Genomic DNA, 16,278 nt, shown 5'->3' with positions numbered 1-16,278 from the left:
CCCAGCAGAGATGACAGCCTTGGAAACCCTATGGACCTCTGCTCTGCCCTATAGGGTTGCTATGAGTCAAAACTGAATTGTGATTTTAAAAAATAGAACATGAAGGTATTGTTTTATATCCAGAAGGTTCTTTTCACTAAATTGTCTTTTTCTTCCCACAATATTTCTCAGCAACTAGAGCCTTCCAAGATGTATTTGTCCCCCAATTACCGTCCTCACAAACTTTAAAGTGAGGAGGAGGACGTCACTAATCATTGATCACCCTCTGTTGGTTTCCCACTGAGCGCCAGGCACCAGGCGAAGCCCCGGAGGGACGAATGATGAACGAACAAGGTGTGCAGATTCATGGATGGCCCGAGCTGACATTTGCAGGCCTGGGGCAACAGTACAAATGGAACCCACATGCCAGCTGTGAAAAATCTTAGATGTTATCAATCAAATGTACAAACTCTTAAATGACACATGCTCTTCCTTTCCACCATCACAGATTATACCTTTGCAAGAATCTGGAAAATAGGGTTCAAATTCCCAGACTCCTTAAGGTCTGGTGCCAGAATGTATAGAGTGAGGCAGCCCCCCAGTCCTGAGCTAGCCCCTCTTCCCAGCTGGAGCTCTGTTCTGCACTGCGGCATATGCCCATGACGGTCTCAGCTTCCACAGCCACGCGCTGCCACTCCTCTGAATGGCCCTGGGCCACCTGTCAGGCTGGGCTGTGCACATCAAGTCACTGTAATAAAGGTTGGATGCACACTGCCCCGGTCTAACAAGGGGTGGGCATAACCAGTGGGTACAAATGAAAGTGGGGGCACAAAAGTTGAAGATTTTACCAAGGACATAACACAATATGTTCATGGAACTGCAAGTGGTTTGGCAAGACCACCGGGTCAGGGTGGGGTCGGTAGCAGGAGGTCAAGCGGGAGAGGCAGGTGGGAGACGAACCGGAGCGCAAGGTGACATGCTGCTCTCAAGAGTCTGAACTGGCGACTGTGAGAGCTAGAGAGCCAGGCTTCAGTCAGAAGACGACAACTGAGAAATGTCACTGTCACCATAGTGCAGAGGAGAGGAGGTTACTTCCTGCCATGGGCCAGTTCTGACAGGGGCATGGCAGTAAAGGGGACAGAGGGGGGTGTTGTAGGGGGGTGCCATTAACCCAAGAAAAGTGGTATGCTAGTGAATTCCATGGGGACACTAGTCAACAGAGCACAATTTACCGGGCACATGGAGAGAGGAGCCACAGACACGACAACTTGCAGTAGCATACACTCCAATAATGCAATGACAGGGCCCAGCACATAAAGTGTGGAGGGAATGATTGAAAGGTGGGAGGGCTTCGCAAGGACGTGGTTGGATACACGCTGCCCCTAAGTACAAAAGCTACAGGATTCTGATGATGGGCGGAAAGATCCCTTGAGACGATGTTCACATACGCTGGGCAAAAGCAGGGTGGTTGTGTGCTGTAGCTGTAAAGACTTACAACACCGCAGGAGGCTCACGCGTAGGAGACAGGCAGGCAGTGATGGGTGAGCAGTTGGAGAGGAAGGCAGAGAGCACAGGTGGCTCAGAATAACCCACTGATGGGAAGCCGGTGGAAGGTTCAAAGCAGGGAGAAGACACAGTAGCTTAGTTATCTAGAGCTGCGGTAAGAGAAGTATCACCAGTGGATGTCGTTCCTGAACAGTAACTGACTCTCACAGTTTAGGAGGCTAGTTCAGAGTTCCAGTTCTAGGGGAAGGCTGTCTCTGTGTGTCTCCTGGTTCCAGAAGGTTCCCAGCACAAGGACCTCAGGTTCAAAGGATGAACCTGCTCGGCTTTTATTTCTCGGTGGTAGTCGGTCCCACTCTCTCTGCTCATGTCTCACCTGATGTAGGCCACATCCCAAGGAAAGTCCTCTTACATCAGGATCAGAACTGTGAGCTAATTAAGGCTAGGCATCCCATCCTAGGCCCCCTACACTGGATTAGGGCCAATGCCATCAAGGGGGGTGATTACATCATCATACAACTGGCAGACCACTGAGAATAATGGCAAGGTGCCACACAGTCTGCGGGAGACACAATTCAATCCACAGCACTCAGTCATTCTTCCGACAGTGCGGCCAAGACTTGAAGAACATGAGAGGCAGAGGGGTGAGCCACAACGCTGCTGAATAGTCTTATGAGAGAATGAGGGCTGGGGGTAGGGGCTTCAGCAAATACCCTAAAATGACTCCTGGTTTTCAGGACTCATGAATGTGGACTCACGGAGCAATCAACTAAGATGGGGGACCGTGGAAGTAGGCTGGGGATAAAAGAGAGGGGAGAAAGGGCATGCATTCTACTTTAGACACTGCTGAGTACTATGATCATGGAAGACAGAGGGGAAATGTCCCTGATTCGGTAGGATACAGGAAGCAAGTGCAATATCCAGGGGAGCAAGGGAGTAAGCGGTGAGCCTTGCCTGGAGAGTCCACTGTGTGTGTATGTGAGCCCAGAGGGCAGAGTGGAGGGGCGAAGGGGAGCAGTCATCATGGCAGCCTTCTTTTCTGGGTAGAAGTCGGACTCTGATGATGGGAGGTTTGCAAAGAAATGGGGGACACAGGAAGGGTGCTCAGGGTAGTGTCTGAGGAAGACAGGTCATTCTGAGGGAAGAAAAACCAAACGTGCTATCTTGTCTTCAGATGGCAGGGTGCATGGAGCTGGCAATAGGGTTAAAGGTTAAGTACCAGAAAACGGAATCTGAGTACCCAGAGCAGCCGGCCATGAGCACACAGGGGCTCTCTGACTGCCGGAAGAAAGACTCGCAGGTGTGAAGGTGGGGCCGACAGAGAGGGAGCACGGTAAGTGGGCCCAGTGGCACAGACAGAACCAGGATCTAGTGGCAGGGGGTTGAGGGGTGGCCAGTGTGAACAAAGTCATCAGAACACACAAACAGTGATTTCTCTCCACGTGAGATCAATGAAAGTGGCCACTGTCCAAATATAGTTAATGTACGATGCTATACGGCAGTCAGTCATCTTCTCACCTGTTTTGGTTCACTCAGGGTCACACCCAAGCTCCTCCCCCAGGGCTGTGGGATCTGGGGCCAGCCACCTCTTGCACGCTTGTCTGATCTCATTCACCCTTGCTCACCCACCCCCAGCCCCCCAGCCCCCCAGCCCACTGCTGCCTCAGGGTGTTTGCACCCGCCTGGAGGCACCTTCCCTCGACTTCGCTCTGGATTCTGGTCACATAGCCCCTTAGCCCCTGCACAGGGCCTAAGCACTGCCAGTCTCCTTACTTTGCTTTCTTTTTCTTCTTTGCACTCACCAACACACAGCACATGGTACACTATTCACTTACTTGTGTGGGTCTATATTTCCCTGCCAGAACATCAAGTACCCAAACCAAAATTAGTTCTTGAGGAGTCTTGGTCTGATCGTGGCTTTTCCTGCACCCATAGGTAGGATGGTCACTTGTTCTGGTGTGAAGCCTAGCAGAGCCCTTGACTTTCTGAAGAGAATGTCAACCCTCACCTCAGCTCAGCAGACTGTTAACTACAAGAGTTTAAATTTAACCAACCAAAGAGTGTCTGCACTACTGGTACTCCATAGGAGTACCCTGCTGGTAATAATGTACGGACTGCTCTGTGGTGGGAAGTACTATTTAAGGATTGCCTAAGAAAGGCCTGGTGATCTGCTTCTGTAAAGATTATAGGCCAGAAAACCTTAGAGGCCACAGTTCTACCATGAGTCAGAATTGATGGCAATGGGTTGGCTTTGGTTAAAGAACACTTAGTCAACATGGATCCTCTAAAATGGACACTGCGCTAGATCACTCCTATCACTGGGGCCCCTGGAAACCCCTGATTTCTCAATCTGCTCGCAATCTAAGCTGCAGATTGCACTCAGGGCACGCAGTGATAAACCACTGCGAGAAACTGACTCAAGCGTGATCAGGACACTGCCCATTCAGTCCCAGGGGTCTTCTCTGGGGCAATCCGGGGAAGAGAGTTCTGCCAGTCAGTCATGGCATCAAGGAGTCACTAGTGGTGCCTCTGCCTCTCCCCAGAGACGGTCTTTATCGCTCAGTGCACGCACCCGGCAGCCAGGCCCCTCGGGCGGCGGTCTGCTGGGGTGTGCGTGCCCTTCTCTCACTCACCTCCGTATTCTCCGTGTCCCAAACTCATTCACTCACTGAGGTTTCAATCTTGTATACTATGTTTTGTTTTTTGTAAGCTGGCTAAAATCTCCTAAGGAGTAAAACTGAACATTACAAAAATGCATGAGTCAATGATTTGTGGGTTTTTGGAATCTCTTGACTTCCAAGTAGTCAAGTGGCTAGATTAACTGATGCTGTCCCTTGTCTTCAGCAAACACATCAGTAAATGTCCATGTCCTGCAAGGTGTGCACAGCCTGGGGGAGGGCTTATCTCTATAACACCTGCACGCTTCTGCTTCTGATCCAGCCGAGGTATGTGTTCATGAAGAATCAGTAGCGTAGTTCTCAACCATATTTATGGCAACTTTATTTGTCATGACAGTTACGTGTCTTAACTACTTGGAATCAATGAAGCATAAGTACTACTAGAAATCTTCTGTTTTCTTGAAAATTACACTGATTTTCCATTTACACTTAAGTTTTTAAAATCAGTTAATTAATTTAAAGGTTTGAACGGAAATAATGAAGGGGGTACTTTGGAAAAAAAGTTTACAGGGCCCTTAGCTAGTCTAAAAGGCCCGGCAGAAAGCAGAGCCGAACCTTACACGCTGCTCACCTATCCTTAAGAAGTTACTACGTTTCTCAGAATTCAGTGAGAGTAAATCTCTCTCCTCAGGAACACAGACATTACTTACTTGCCACCTCCGACGTCACAGGATCGAGGGCGTCCTGACAGGGACTGTATCTGGGAAGAGACACGGAAAGGTGGTCTTACACATTGTGAAGCCAAATGAAGGGCTTAAAAAAGTGTCTTGGGGCTCCATCAGTATAAGTATAAACCAGCATTTGCACACGATAGCCATTCAGGTTCTGACAAGATATTTAGCACTCCTAAACTTCCAGGAAAAGGGAAGCATGACATGAATACATTTCCTTTACTTGATGTCTTATTAATTCATCTGCTACACAAATGTGATTTCTTTCCCAAACACCAACGTTTAAACAAATATTCCTTCCCCAACTGGGAAGAGAAATGTGGGAAGACTTCATGGAAGAGATGGCCTGAGGTAAAAAGAAAGGAACAGAGAAGCACAATGGGGTGGAGGAGGAGGAAATGGAAGCCACAGAAAAATAAGGACTTCAATTTGGATAGAAGGTCCAGGTGGGCAGGAATTTTGCTTCTGCTTACAGCAAGAGATTCTGCACCTAGAACAGCTTGGCAACAAGTACGTGTGTGTGTTAATAAACCCATCAGCCTAATTCCTCTGCCAGCAGGACGGAGGGAGGCTAGGGATCTGTATAACCAAGCAAGACATGCACCTCTTGGCAGAGCGTGACTGACACAAAGGAAGAGCAGCGCCATCAGGAGCGCTCCCAGACCACAGCGTCTCCTACATCGCCAGAGGACGCCAACGTGCAGACGCTTCCCCTATGCTTACATACCTAAACTTTAAATCATATCCTTTTTTTTCTTCCAAAGATTAAGCATCTTGATTTTACAGGGAAAACCCCAACAAACTTCCTAAGACCCCCCACTAGTGCTAGCGGCAACTTTGGTAGATTGGGCAGAAGAAAATGGGATGGGACTAAAGGGATGGTAGACAAGCAGGAGGGTGAGGTACACACACAATGGCCAGGGAGCCTCATCAGGGGCTGGAACTGGCTAACTGATTTTTCAATGTCAACCGCACTTCCCAGTGTGAATAAAGGTCGAGTCAAAGACGGTGTTGTGTCTTTTACACCGGGTGAGGTTTACAGAGAGGGCCAAGGTGGCAGTCAGCTCACATAATGTTAGATACAAAGACTCAGGGACGCTATATGAAGGGGCTCCAAAATGTTTGTAGAAGTCCACAATCTTTAATGCTACTTCCCCACAAGCTTTTTGAAGCCCCTACGTAATAAACCGGATGACTCTTGGTAGCCATAAGCTCTAGCGTGACTGTCACACTGTCCTATCCTAGCCCTACACCAGGGTGGCCTTGTTACCCAAAGATAACATGATTAGAGGATTCGGTCAAATGCCATTGGTTACAGAAAGGGGCAGCTTGCAAACTAACAGTTTTGGATAAAGTTGGCAGTTGGTAAAAGGTGTTTCTACAAAATAGAAAAATCTTCCTATGGCTTGTAATCAAGTTTCACAGCGTTTTATAATATGGGAAGATAGGGGGAACTAATACGTTTTTTTGTGAATGAGTAAACTCATGTGAGACTTAGGATGTCAAGAGAACACTTGACTATTGATCCCCACAAGTGTGGATAATGTTTTTGAAACACTGGCCCTGTTGTATTTTCCCCATCTCTGTTCCCAAACAAGTCCTCTTCCTCACCATCCCCCACCCCACCCCTCAATTCCTCTTGTCTTCTTCTCCGCAGGATTTACAAGGGCTTACATTCAGTGACAACACACAGGACTAAGAACTGCTCACCTACCTCCTCCGTCTCCCACAGCTGTTTTGGCAATGACTTGGGAACATTTAACAGATTCTCTTCTTTCAATGGGCCCGGGAAAGATACCACTAAAAAGGGGTTGGAAAGCACATTCATTGCATTAGAAGGCAGCTGTTCCATCTTCTTCAAACAAATTATCTTTGTGAGAACGGATTTATTTAACACTTATTTATTGAAAGTCTGCCAGGCAGGGTACTGCCTGTGAGCACCACTGTGGGGGTTGCAGGCATGAGCACGACATGGATGCAGCACTGAAGGAAAGACTCATCTAGTTGGGAGATAAAGTGCATCATATAAATAAACATGACAGAAAGGAGAAACCAGGGGGGCCCAAGAGAGCTAAGAATACAGCGCTGTTGAAAAAGGCGCCAAGGAAGTCCCTGAGAATAGCCCTCAGAGACACAGGAGAGGACGTTCTGAGAGAGGGAGAAAAACAGCGGACAAGGAAAGTAACTCTCCTTGATGGGCATGTAGCGGAGTGAGGGGAAGTGGGAGGAAATTCTGTTTGGAAGGTTCCAATCAGCTCAGGGAGGCCTGGCCAATTGAGCCGAAGAGAGAATGGAGGAGAGGAATGAGGAGAGGCTCGCAGTACTCTAGGGAAGCCGAAGTGAAGGCAGTAGTGAATGGAGATGAGCAGTGGAGCTCCTTGGTAATGATCTGAGAAGCGGGGGGAGAGGGGGAATGAAAAACAGGAGACTTGAGCTTGAACAGCTGAAGAAAGAGACCGTTATTGGCTCTTTGATGCTATAAAATAATCTGGATCTGTACTTTGGGAATAGTCCACAGTTTTCTGCTTTACCATTTAATCATGCCAGCTTTCATACTGTGCTGAGCCATAAAACAAGTACATTTTTCTGTTTTCAGAGAAAGACAAGGGCTAAACCCAAAACCAGACCCACTGCTGTGGGGTCGATTCCAGTTCATAGCGACCCTTCAGGTTGCCTCCTCTTTCTCCCTCAGAGCAGCTGGGGTTCCACCAGGTGACCTTTCAAAAATCGCTCGGAAAGGTACTGCTGGACACTAAGAAAGGTTTCAAGGGCTTAGGGAGGAATTTTTCCAACTCATGGGGACACTGCACATGAATACAGCTGGGGCAGAGTCCAGTGTCTTAAAGGGGATGCCTTTTCCGAAAACCCATTATTTTCAGTTCCTTGTCTTATCCAAGAGTTGTTGGGAATCTTAACAACTCATTAGGGAAATGCAAGCCAACTCTGAAGCCATTTCATTTATTTTGTCTCGGTGAATTAGATGTTTATTGATGTTTTACATTTTTATGATTTCATTCATGGCCTAAAATGGGTTTCCAGGAAAGGAAGAGGTAGGGCAATGATAGAGAATCAGGACTCTAATGCAGGATGCTTCACGTATGATATTCCCTGTGAGCTCATAGTGTTCTAACACATAAACCTCATTTACTTGTTCACTTATCTTCCTTTCAGTTTATAAAGATTTAGAGAAGAGGAAACAGTGCCTGGTACCAAATGAATAAATGAACTGCCAAACCCTTGATTGTCATTGGCTTTGGGTGTCATTTCAGTAAATCTCCAATATTGCTTTGACTGGTTCTATGAAGCACAGCATCTTTTGCAAGGAAAGATGAAACATGGAAATAACTGACTCAAAGAGACTGTCTAGAAGGGCAGAGACAAGACAATGGTGGATGGTCATTTTAAAAACTAGTTTAAGTTCAGATGTGTGCATAAGAAAATGTGGTGAAGAAAGCTGATGGTGCCCGGCTATCAAAAGATATAGCATCTGGGGTCTTAAAGGCTTGTAGGCAAACAAGCGGCCATCTAGCTCGGAAACAACAAAGTCCACAGAGAAGAAGCACATGAGCCTGTGCAAACACGAGGTGTTGAAGGAAACAGGCAGCAGACACCAAAGAACAAAAAACATCATTGTGTGACCACCTTCCACACATAAACGCTTAAGACGAATGTGTGCATAAGTAAGTGTGGTGAAGAAGGCTGATGGTGCCCGGCTATCGAGACCTATAGCGTCTTGGGACTTAAAGGCTTGAAAGTAAATAAGCGGCCATCTAGCCCAGAAGTAACAAAGCCCACATGGAAGCAGCACACCAACATGTGTGATCATGAAGGGCCAAAGGGACCAGGCTTTAAACACCAAAGGTGGGGAGGGGGGATCATATCCTCATCAATGAGGGTGGCGCGTGATGGAGACCCAATGCCCATCTCTAGACAACTGGACATACCTTCTAGAGGGGTAGTGGGGAGATGAGTCACTTAGGGTACAGTATAGCAATAATGAAACCCACAACCTTCCTCTGGTTCTTAAACGCTTCCTCCCCCCAACTACCAGGACCCCAATATTGCCTTGCAGACCTGGTTAGACCAGATGATGCACAGCGGTACAAATGGGAATTAGAAACACAGGGAATCTAGGACAGATGAACCTCTCAGGACCAGGGGTGACAGTGGCGATACCAGGAGGCAAAGGGGGTGAAGAAAGGGGGAATGGATCACAGGGAGCTACATATAACCTCCTCTCTGGGGGAGGGGCAGCAGAAGGGTGGGTGAAGGGAGATGCCGGACAGTGTAATATAAGATACAATAATAATTTCTAAATTATTAAGGGTGCATGGGGGAGAGGGGAGGAGGAAGGGAAGGGGAGGGGGAAAAAAAGGAAAATGAGCTGATTCCGGGAACCTAAGAGGCAAGCGAATTTTGGGAATAATGAGGTCAACAAATTGTATGAGCCCCAATAAATTGATTTAAAAAAAAAAACTAGTTTAAGTGATCAGTTCATTAATATTTTCAAGTGACCCTAACCTTTGCTTCCCCACCGCCTTGTGACTGCAAGGACATAGGATAACAATGAACCTCTGTAAATTAGTTATGAATTTTAATTCTTATGGTTTTATGATTGGCCTTAATTTCACAGAACAGCTCAGAAAAGTAAGCCAAGGGGCAGTTGTCAGCATTGTGAAAAGTCCTGAAAACATGAGTCTTAATTCGTTAAGGTTTTGAAAGCAAGACTTGATGGGACCATCAGCATGCCGTGGGAATGCGGGTGGATAAATGAGCCATACCTTCGCCAGGTCTGTCTTTCTCACTGTCACAGAAACCTAGCGGGGAAGAAGAGACGATTTTAGATAATGCTATCATTTCTATTAGTTCATGGATTAGTAAATTTCTCTGATTCGAAACAGCACTTTGAAAATTCTAAACTAATTTTGGTGCATGATGTTCATTAAAGTGCTCTAACATTCACGTTACTTAACAGACACGGTTATTTTGATTCCTTTAGAATGGTCTCCGTCTGAAATGTTCGTAATGCCTGTGTCCTGAGAGAAGATCGAGAACCCTAATCAAATCACAACGTAAAGAAGGCTAGCCGGAAACTCCCTTCCAAATCAAAGGGCAGGTAACAAAAGAATCTCTAACCCTGGGCGGCAGGTCTGCCAGGAAGGTCTATGGGAACAGTGAGCTCCCACCACACGTGTTTTTTTCACAGTCAACAGTCAAGTTATTTTTAAGAGAAAATTTCTCTGAAGTCTAAGTCAATTTAAAAAGATGTGATATTTCCTATAAAGTTTAAAATTTTTTATTTGTTGTGAATTCCAATTAAAGTACTTTAATCCATAAAATATAAAACAAATACCATGGATTCTCTATTCGCTAAGCTAAAGCCAAAGAACTGTACCAGGTATGTTAATATATTGCTATTTTTCCTTTAAGAAAATATACCAAATGGCTTAAGTCGAAATTTTAAGTTCTGAGTCCTTAAAGACAGCTTAATTAAAGGTTAATAAGTTTCTAGGTAAGCTTAATGTATTTATTAACCTTATTAGCCTATGAAACGTCAACTAAATGCTTACTAATTATTTACTCAATATATATTATGTTGCTGCATTGAGTAAATGCTAGGTAGTGATAAGTGTAGGTGGGAAGGCAGAACTTGGACGCGAACTCTCAAACATAAGGAGAACATTAAGATGAATGCCGAGGTTGATAACTTAAGTACACTTATAAGACAGCAAATTAAGTCCACTCATAAGATAGAATTTCTTTTAGGCCCATGGAAACAGAATATAAACTAATGGTTCTCAAAGTTTATTTTAGTGCACATTAAGACCACGCAGGCAAAATTTGCTTCTTGGGTCTAATCCTCAAGATTTTGACCCAAAAGATGTGAAGATGGGTCCAGGAACCTATATTGCTAATAATTAGTTGTGGTAATCCTACCACAGTTGGTTCTTGGTCCACTCAATGAGAGACTTGGTCTAGGTTGCACCTCAATCCAACCTTTCTCTCGTCTGCGTTTTCAGGTGTCAACTTGGAGCACCGGAATGAAACACTGCACACTCCTGTGCCATTACTTCTGTGACTATCAGTCCAGCTTGGTCAGGGTGTTCTTTCACTCTGCCCTTCCACTTTACTGAACGTGATGTCCTTTCTGTTACAGCTGAGTGCAAACTCTTTGTACCACCAGGGACGTCGGTAACTTAACCCACCTAAAGAAAGGCCAGACTAACGGAAGAACAGAAAATGAGGTACAAAGATACGAGAGATGGGACTTCACATTCAAAACCAAACCAAACGCACTGCCAGCTCTTCCATGCAGACTCACAGGGACCCCATAGGGCAGAGAAGACTGCCCCTGAGAGTTTCTGAGACTGTAGCCATTTGCAGGGGTAGAAAGCCTGTCTTTTTCCCAAGGAGCAGTTGGTGGCTTCGAAGCTTGCAGTCAGCAGCCCAGTGTGTAACCACTACACCACCAGGGCTCCTTCGGCTGTACATTTAGCACCGCCTAAAAGAGAGAAAACTTTCCCAATCATAATGTAGCTTTCCCAAGACCTTTGCACTGGGAAAGGTCAGGGATTTAACTATTTTCATCATGAAAAAGTAATTGACCCTATGGCAAATTAAAAAAGAAGAAGAAGAAGCTTTATACAGTATTTTTTTCATGAATAAGACACCAATCACCCCAGGTTTAATGAATAAAGCCAGTTTTCAGGTCTGTAAGGCTGACCTGAAGGCAGGTTTCCTGGAAGACGTATCATTTGAGTCAGCAATGGAGACGGAAGTCATAAAGCGCCGGCATTACTGTTTGTTTACTAGTGGCAGACACCATTCTAAGTACGGTGTACAGATGGTCTCACTCATTGAACCCCCACAGGAACTCTGAACCAGTCACTTTTATGATCGTCCCCAAGACCATACTGCTAGTAAATTCCAGGACTAGAACTCAAGCCTCTGGCCTATGTGTCCAAGTCCCTAATCTTCTGGTGGGCTCTAGACACTTGGATGAGAGGGTAAAGAAGATGTCTGGGGCCAGAGCTAGGAGGAGGGGGGTGGGGGACGGTGTGGAGGGCAGGAGAAGAGAAGGGTATACAGGATGGGAGAGGGAGAAAGCGGAGATGAGGCTGTAAAGAAATCTGCCTCTAATTTGGCGGGATGTGGTAGAATAGATGGAGGGTTTGAGTTAGAAAAGGGACATGATTGGAACCAACTTTTAGGGGAACTGTCCTTGCAGTAGAGTGTGAGACAGAAAGAAGAAAATCAGACCTGGTTAAAAAAGCAAAGAACCACCACCAACAACATAGTGGTGTGAAAAAAAATAAGATCTCAACAATGGCTGGAAAAGAATAGGCAGATCGGATCAGAGACCCACCGCAGGGATTGAACAGCCAGGACAATACATGTGAGGAGTGAGGGGACACATGTAATTAAATATAATGCTAACCTTGGAGTTTGGGTGACCAGATGTACGCTGGTGGCAATCACCTGTATGCTAGCACTAAGCTAATGTATAACTAAAATATCCAAGGCTAGATTTTTACTACAGGAAAAAAAAAGTATAGGATACAATTATAAGCAAAGGATTAAAAATAAAGAAGGAAGGAGTTGAGACTGGCTATCTAAAAATAAATCCCACAGGAGTTGAGTCCCTGCACCTGTATTCCAGGAAAGCTTGCGGCTGCTGAAGCACTGGGGGTGACCTCTCCTAATCAGTCTCTCGGAGGCCATGCTCCCGCTATGAGCTCCCACGCCGGACGACTTTGAATGACCTCCCAGGGCTGTCTTGGTTTGAGTGGTAGGCAAGCTATAAAACGCTTACCCAGAGTATATGCTAAAGAAGTCTCTGAGGGTTAGGGAAGCAGGACTGGAAACTCAGGAATAAGTAGGATAAGTGATATTACACTGTGAGGATTACAATCAATGACATGAAACAAAAGGTGTACGAATTGTCGGGTGGGAAATGGAGCTGCTCCTCACTCAATGCACAACAAAAAGTTTGAAAATAAAATCTAAAAATCACAGAAGCCTCTGGTCTGTCGTCTCCACATTCTGGGCCCTCCTGCCATCTGGGTAACAATCTTTTGTTCCTCTTCAGACACAGGTGCTGTGCCTCCACCTTCTCTCTCTCCCTCCTCTCAGTGCCATGAGGGTGATTAACAGGCTTACTACTTCCAGAGATCGTTGCAGTTATTTTCCTTCACTAGGTAACTGAAAGGTCACTGAGGTCCAAGGCATGTCCTGTGCCCAGAGGAGGAGCTGAGGACTGTAGTCCCCAAAGCCAGCGACACTCGTCATCTATGTGGGAAATGATCTTAAACTGCCTGTCTGCCTGTGATGCCAAAGCAATGATCGACATTCTCTCTTTAAAGATTCTGGATAACTAAATGATGTGATAAAAGTATTTTTTTGTTGTATTAAGGTATGTTTCTGTCAATTACAGCAACTGCTTACCTTTTATACCTAAGTGTCATGCAACCCACTAACCATTACAAAAATTATGCATTAGACTATTGGCTTTATTTTCCTGGGACATACACCCCCCCCAGTCGTAAATATATTAGAGTTAATTGCTCATGTAGTTAAGCTGTGAGCAAAAGTTTCATTGTCTGTTTACAACCAAAGGGAGGGGGCTGGGTGAGCGAGAACACCCATGGATATGAGTCCCGGGGAAAGAACAGCTATTGTGACTCCTACTACTACAGAGTCTAATCCTGCCTTTCAGCTACATTTTCCCATCACTTTTTAAATCTTTACTTTATTTGGTTGCTCCTATAATAAGAAATACCTTTTTACAAAGCTAGTAAGTTATTTTTAAAACCCCGAAAGGAAAGAAAATTGGGGGGGAAAACAAGCCCCCCCCCAATAACTTTAATGAGTTACAGGGGGTAAAGACATGGAACTATTTAAAATAGCTCCCACCAGCAAATATAATTCTCCAGAAATAATTCCCATCCTTGGAGACTTGAATAATATTTTAAACACAACTGGCTTTCCCATGTAAACACATCCATATTTGGATGTGTTTCTGAGTTTGGCTCTACTTGCGGGGCCACTGTGCAGACACAGGCATGCAGTCCCCTGTTCAAACTGGAGACCATCCCACCTTCCGTGGCCGTCGTTGCTAACGGCAGATTTAAAAAGGAGAGGCTGTCAGGAGACTTGCTCCCACAACTCTGTTCACTGTTCAGCTTCTGGATGAACACCGACGTTCTTGAGCCTTTCTGATGCATCCTCACTACACCTTCGGACACGTCTCCCCTCTCCCCTCAGGGTCCATATCACTCTTGGCATGTTGTTGTTTAATGCGACTGAATCAAACTTTCAATTTCGTTAATCACTTTCTTTTCTCTTTGCATACAAGAATCAAACTCCCCATACTTAAACTACCTACAGTTCCTTTGTGCTCTCTGAGCTGCTGACCTTTTCTCAAAAAAAACCCCCAACAACCCCAAGCTCACTGCCATCAATTCAATTCTGACTCATAGCAACCTGATTCTAGATATGTCTAAACTCTGCACAGGAGGTAATGACAAGGAGGAGGAGGCCGAGGCAGAAATGTAGCTCTTCATTTGGAGCTCAGGGGTCAAATCTATTCATCTGGATCCCTTCGAGTCCACGGAGAATCAGGCTTGCTGTACTCACGGGCACCTCCACTGACTACAGCCACTGCTTTCACTAACATCTACCTGTCTTAACGCTAGACTATTTCAACTCATATTCCTACTGTTCTTTCTCAGCAGTGAATAGTGGGCCCACATCCATTTCAACATAACCAAAGCCGAACAAATGGAGTCAACAATTACGACGAAGTCCCTACTCTATGCAAGGGAATAAAACCATGAATGCTCCCCTTGGGACACACAGAAACAGTATCATCTCAGCAGAAAAAAATGATATATCTCATTTCAAGACCAAACACATAACCCTAAAAGTTCGTGAGCGTGGAGGGAGGGTGGAAAGGGGGAACCGATTTCAGGGATCTACATATAACCTCCTCCCTGGGGGACGGACAACAGAAAAGTGGGTGAAGGGAAACGTCGGACAGTGTAAGACATGACAATATAATAATTTATAAATTATCAAGGGTTCATGAGGGAGGAGGAAAAATGAGGACCTGGTGCCAGGGGCTTACGTGGAGAGCAAATGTTTTGAGAATGATGAGGGCAACGAATGTACAAATGTGTTTTACCCAATTGATGTATGTATGGATTGTGATAAGTTGTATGAGCCCCCAATAAAATGATTTAAAAAAAAGTTTGTGAGCAAGGGTCAATCTATACAAAAAATGGGTAATTCAAGACCATTGTTCCTTCTAGATTAAAAAGTCTGAAAGACAGCCTTGGACTTGGTCTTAAATAGTTTGGCCTCATTTCATGTGCAGGTTAGCTATCAGCAGCAGAGTGTGTTTTGGGGAGTACTGTGAACATGTGAGCCAGTGTTGAATTCCATCACACTTCTCCATCATGGAGGAGCTCTGGGCTAGAACTGTGCCAGATGCTGGAGATTATATGTTGCTTAACATGGTGGCAGCAAGATACCTACCACCAAGCAGGGGGAGAAAACATGTCCAAGTAAAAAAGGCAGTCCAGTGCCACAGGTAACTGTCCAGACCAGTGTTTCTCCATGTTCCTCATGCCATGACCCTTTAATACAGTTTCTCATGTTGTGGTGATACCCCAACCATCAAATTATTTTTGTTGCTACTTCATAACTGCAATTTTGCTACTGTTATGAATAGGGCAACCCCTGTGAAAGGGTCTTTCGACCCCCAAAGGGGTTGCTCATGGGTAGCTCTGGGATGGGAAAGGGTAGAAGATGATGCCACAAGAATGGTGACACAAGCTGAGGCTCAAAGGTTGAGGGGGTGCAGGTCCAGGTAGACCAGGAGAGAATCAAGAGGGGAAGAGAAAGAAACAGGATGAAGCATTAGTAGAACCCCAAGTAGCTAACGTAGGGAGTGTGGCTGCTAAGTGGAAAGAACAGGAAGCGTGGTGGCAGGGCCAGACCCTAAGCTCCAAGACATTCCAATAGGAGGATATGGACTCTTTCCTGGAGCTGAGGAGGCAACACTGATGGGTCATCAGCTAGAGGGTAACAAGGCCAGATTTGGGTATACCTGAAAATCAGAATGGCAGACAGGTTGAATAGATAGGTGTTTAAGTGGGAGAATGGGTATATATACCCATGAATATGTACAGGAAATATTTACTTAAGTTTATTTCCCTTTGCTGAAAATCTATTCATGAATGTGGTAGTGATTACAGGAGGAAAAAAAAGCACTATGAAAATGCCTTAGACATAGCCACACACCTTGAGGGAATGAGTCACTTGGTCTGAGGAATCAAGACCATGGTCTTGGGGACACCAAGTTCAACTGACATAATATTATTCACAAAGATAATGTTCTACATTCTAATTTGGTGAGTAGTGACTGGGGTCTTAAAAGCTTGTAA

General features: G+C 45.4%; 1 protein-coding gene across 1 annotated transcript in view; it reads right to left on the bottom strand.

Moving 5' to 3' along the window:
• Positions 1-16,278, bottom strand: part of CRTC3 (CREB regulated transcription coactivator 3) — a 111,900-nt gene that overhangs the window by 18,184 nt on the left and 77,438 nt on the right. Inside the window, exons 8-10 of the mRNA XM_045286300.1 lie at positions 9,613-9,648; positions 6,546-6,631; positions 4,811-4,860 (exon numbers count right to left, since the gene is read on the bottom strand). Of these exons, the coding sequence (XP_045142235.1) occupies positions 4,811-4,860; positions 6,546-6,631; positions 9,613-9,648 (172 nt within the window). The remainder of the gene's footprint in view (positions 1-4,810; positions 4,861-6,545; positions 6,632-9,612; positions 9,649-16,278) is intronic.

Source organism: Echinops telfairi, unplaced genomic scaffold, assembly GCF_000313985.2.
Source record: "Echinops telfairi isolate 266 unplaced genomic scaffold, ASM31398v2 ScPeMD7_7;HRSCAF=31, whole genome shotgun sequence".
NCBI lineage: Eukaryota > Metazoa > Chordata > Mammalia > Afrosoricida > Tenrecidae > Echinops > Echinops telfairi.
Note: the sequence above shows the minus strand (reverse complement) of the source record. Positions and strands in the feature narration are given on the sequence as shown.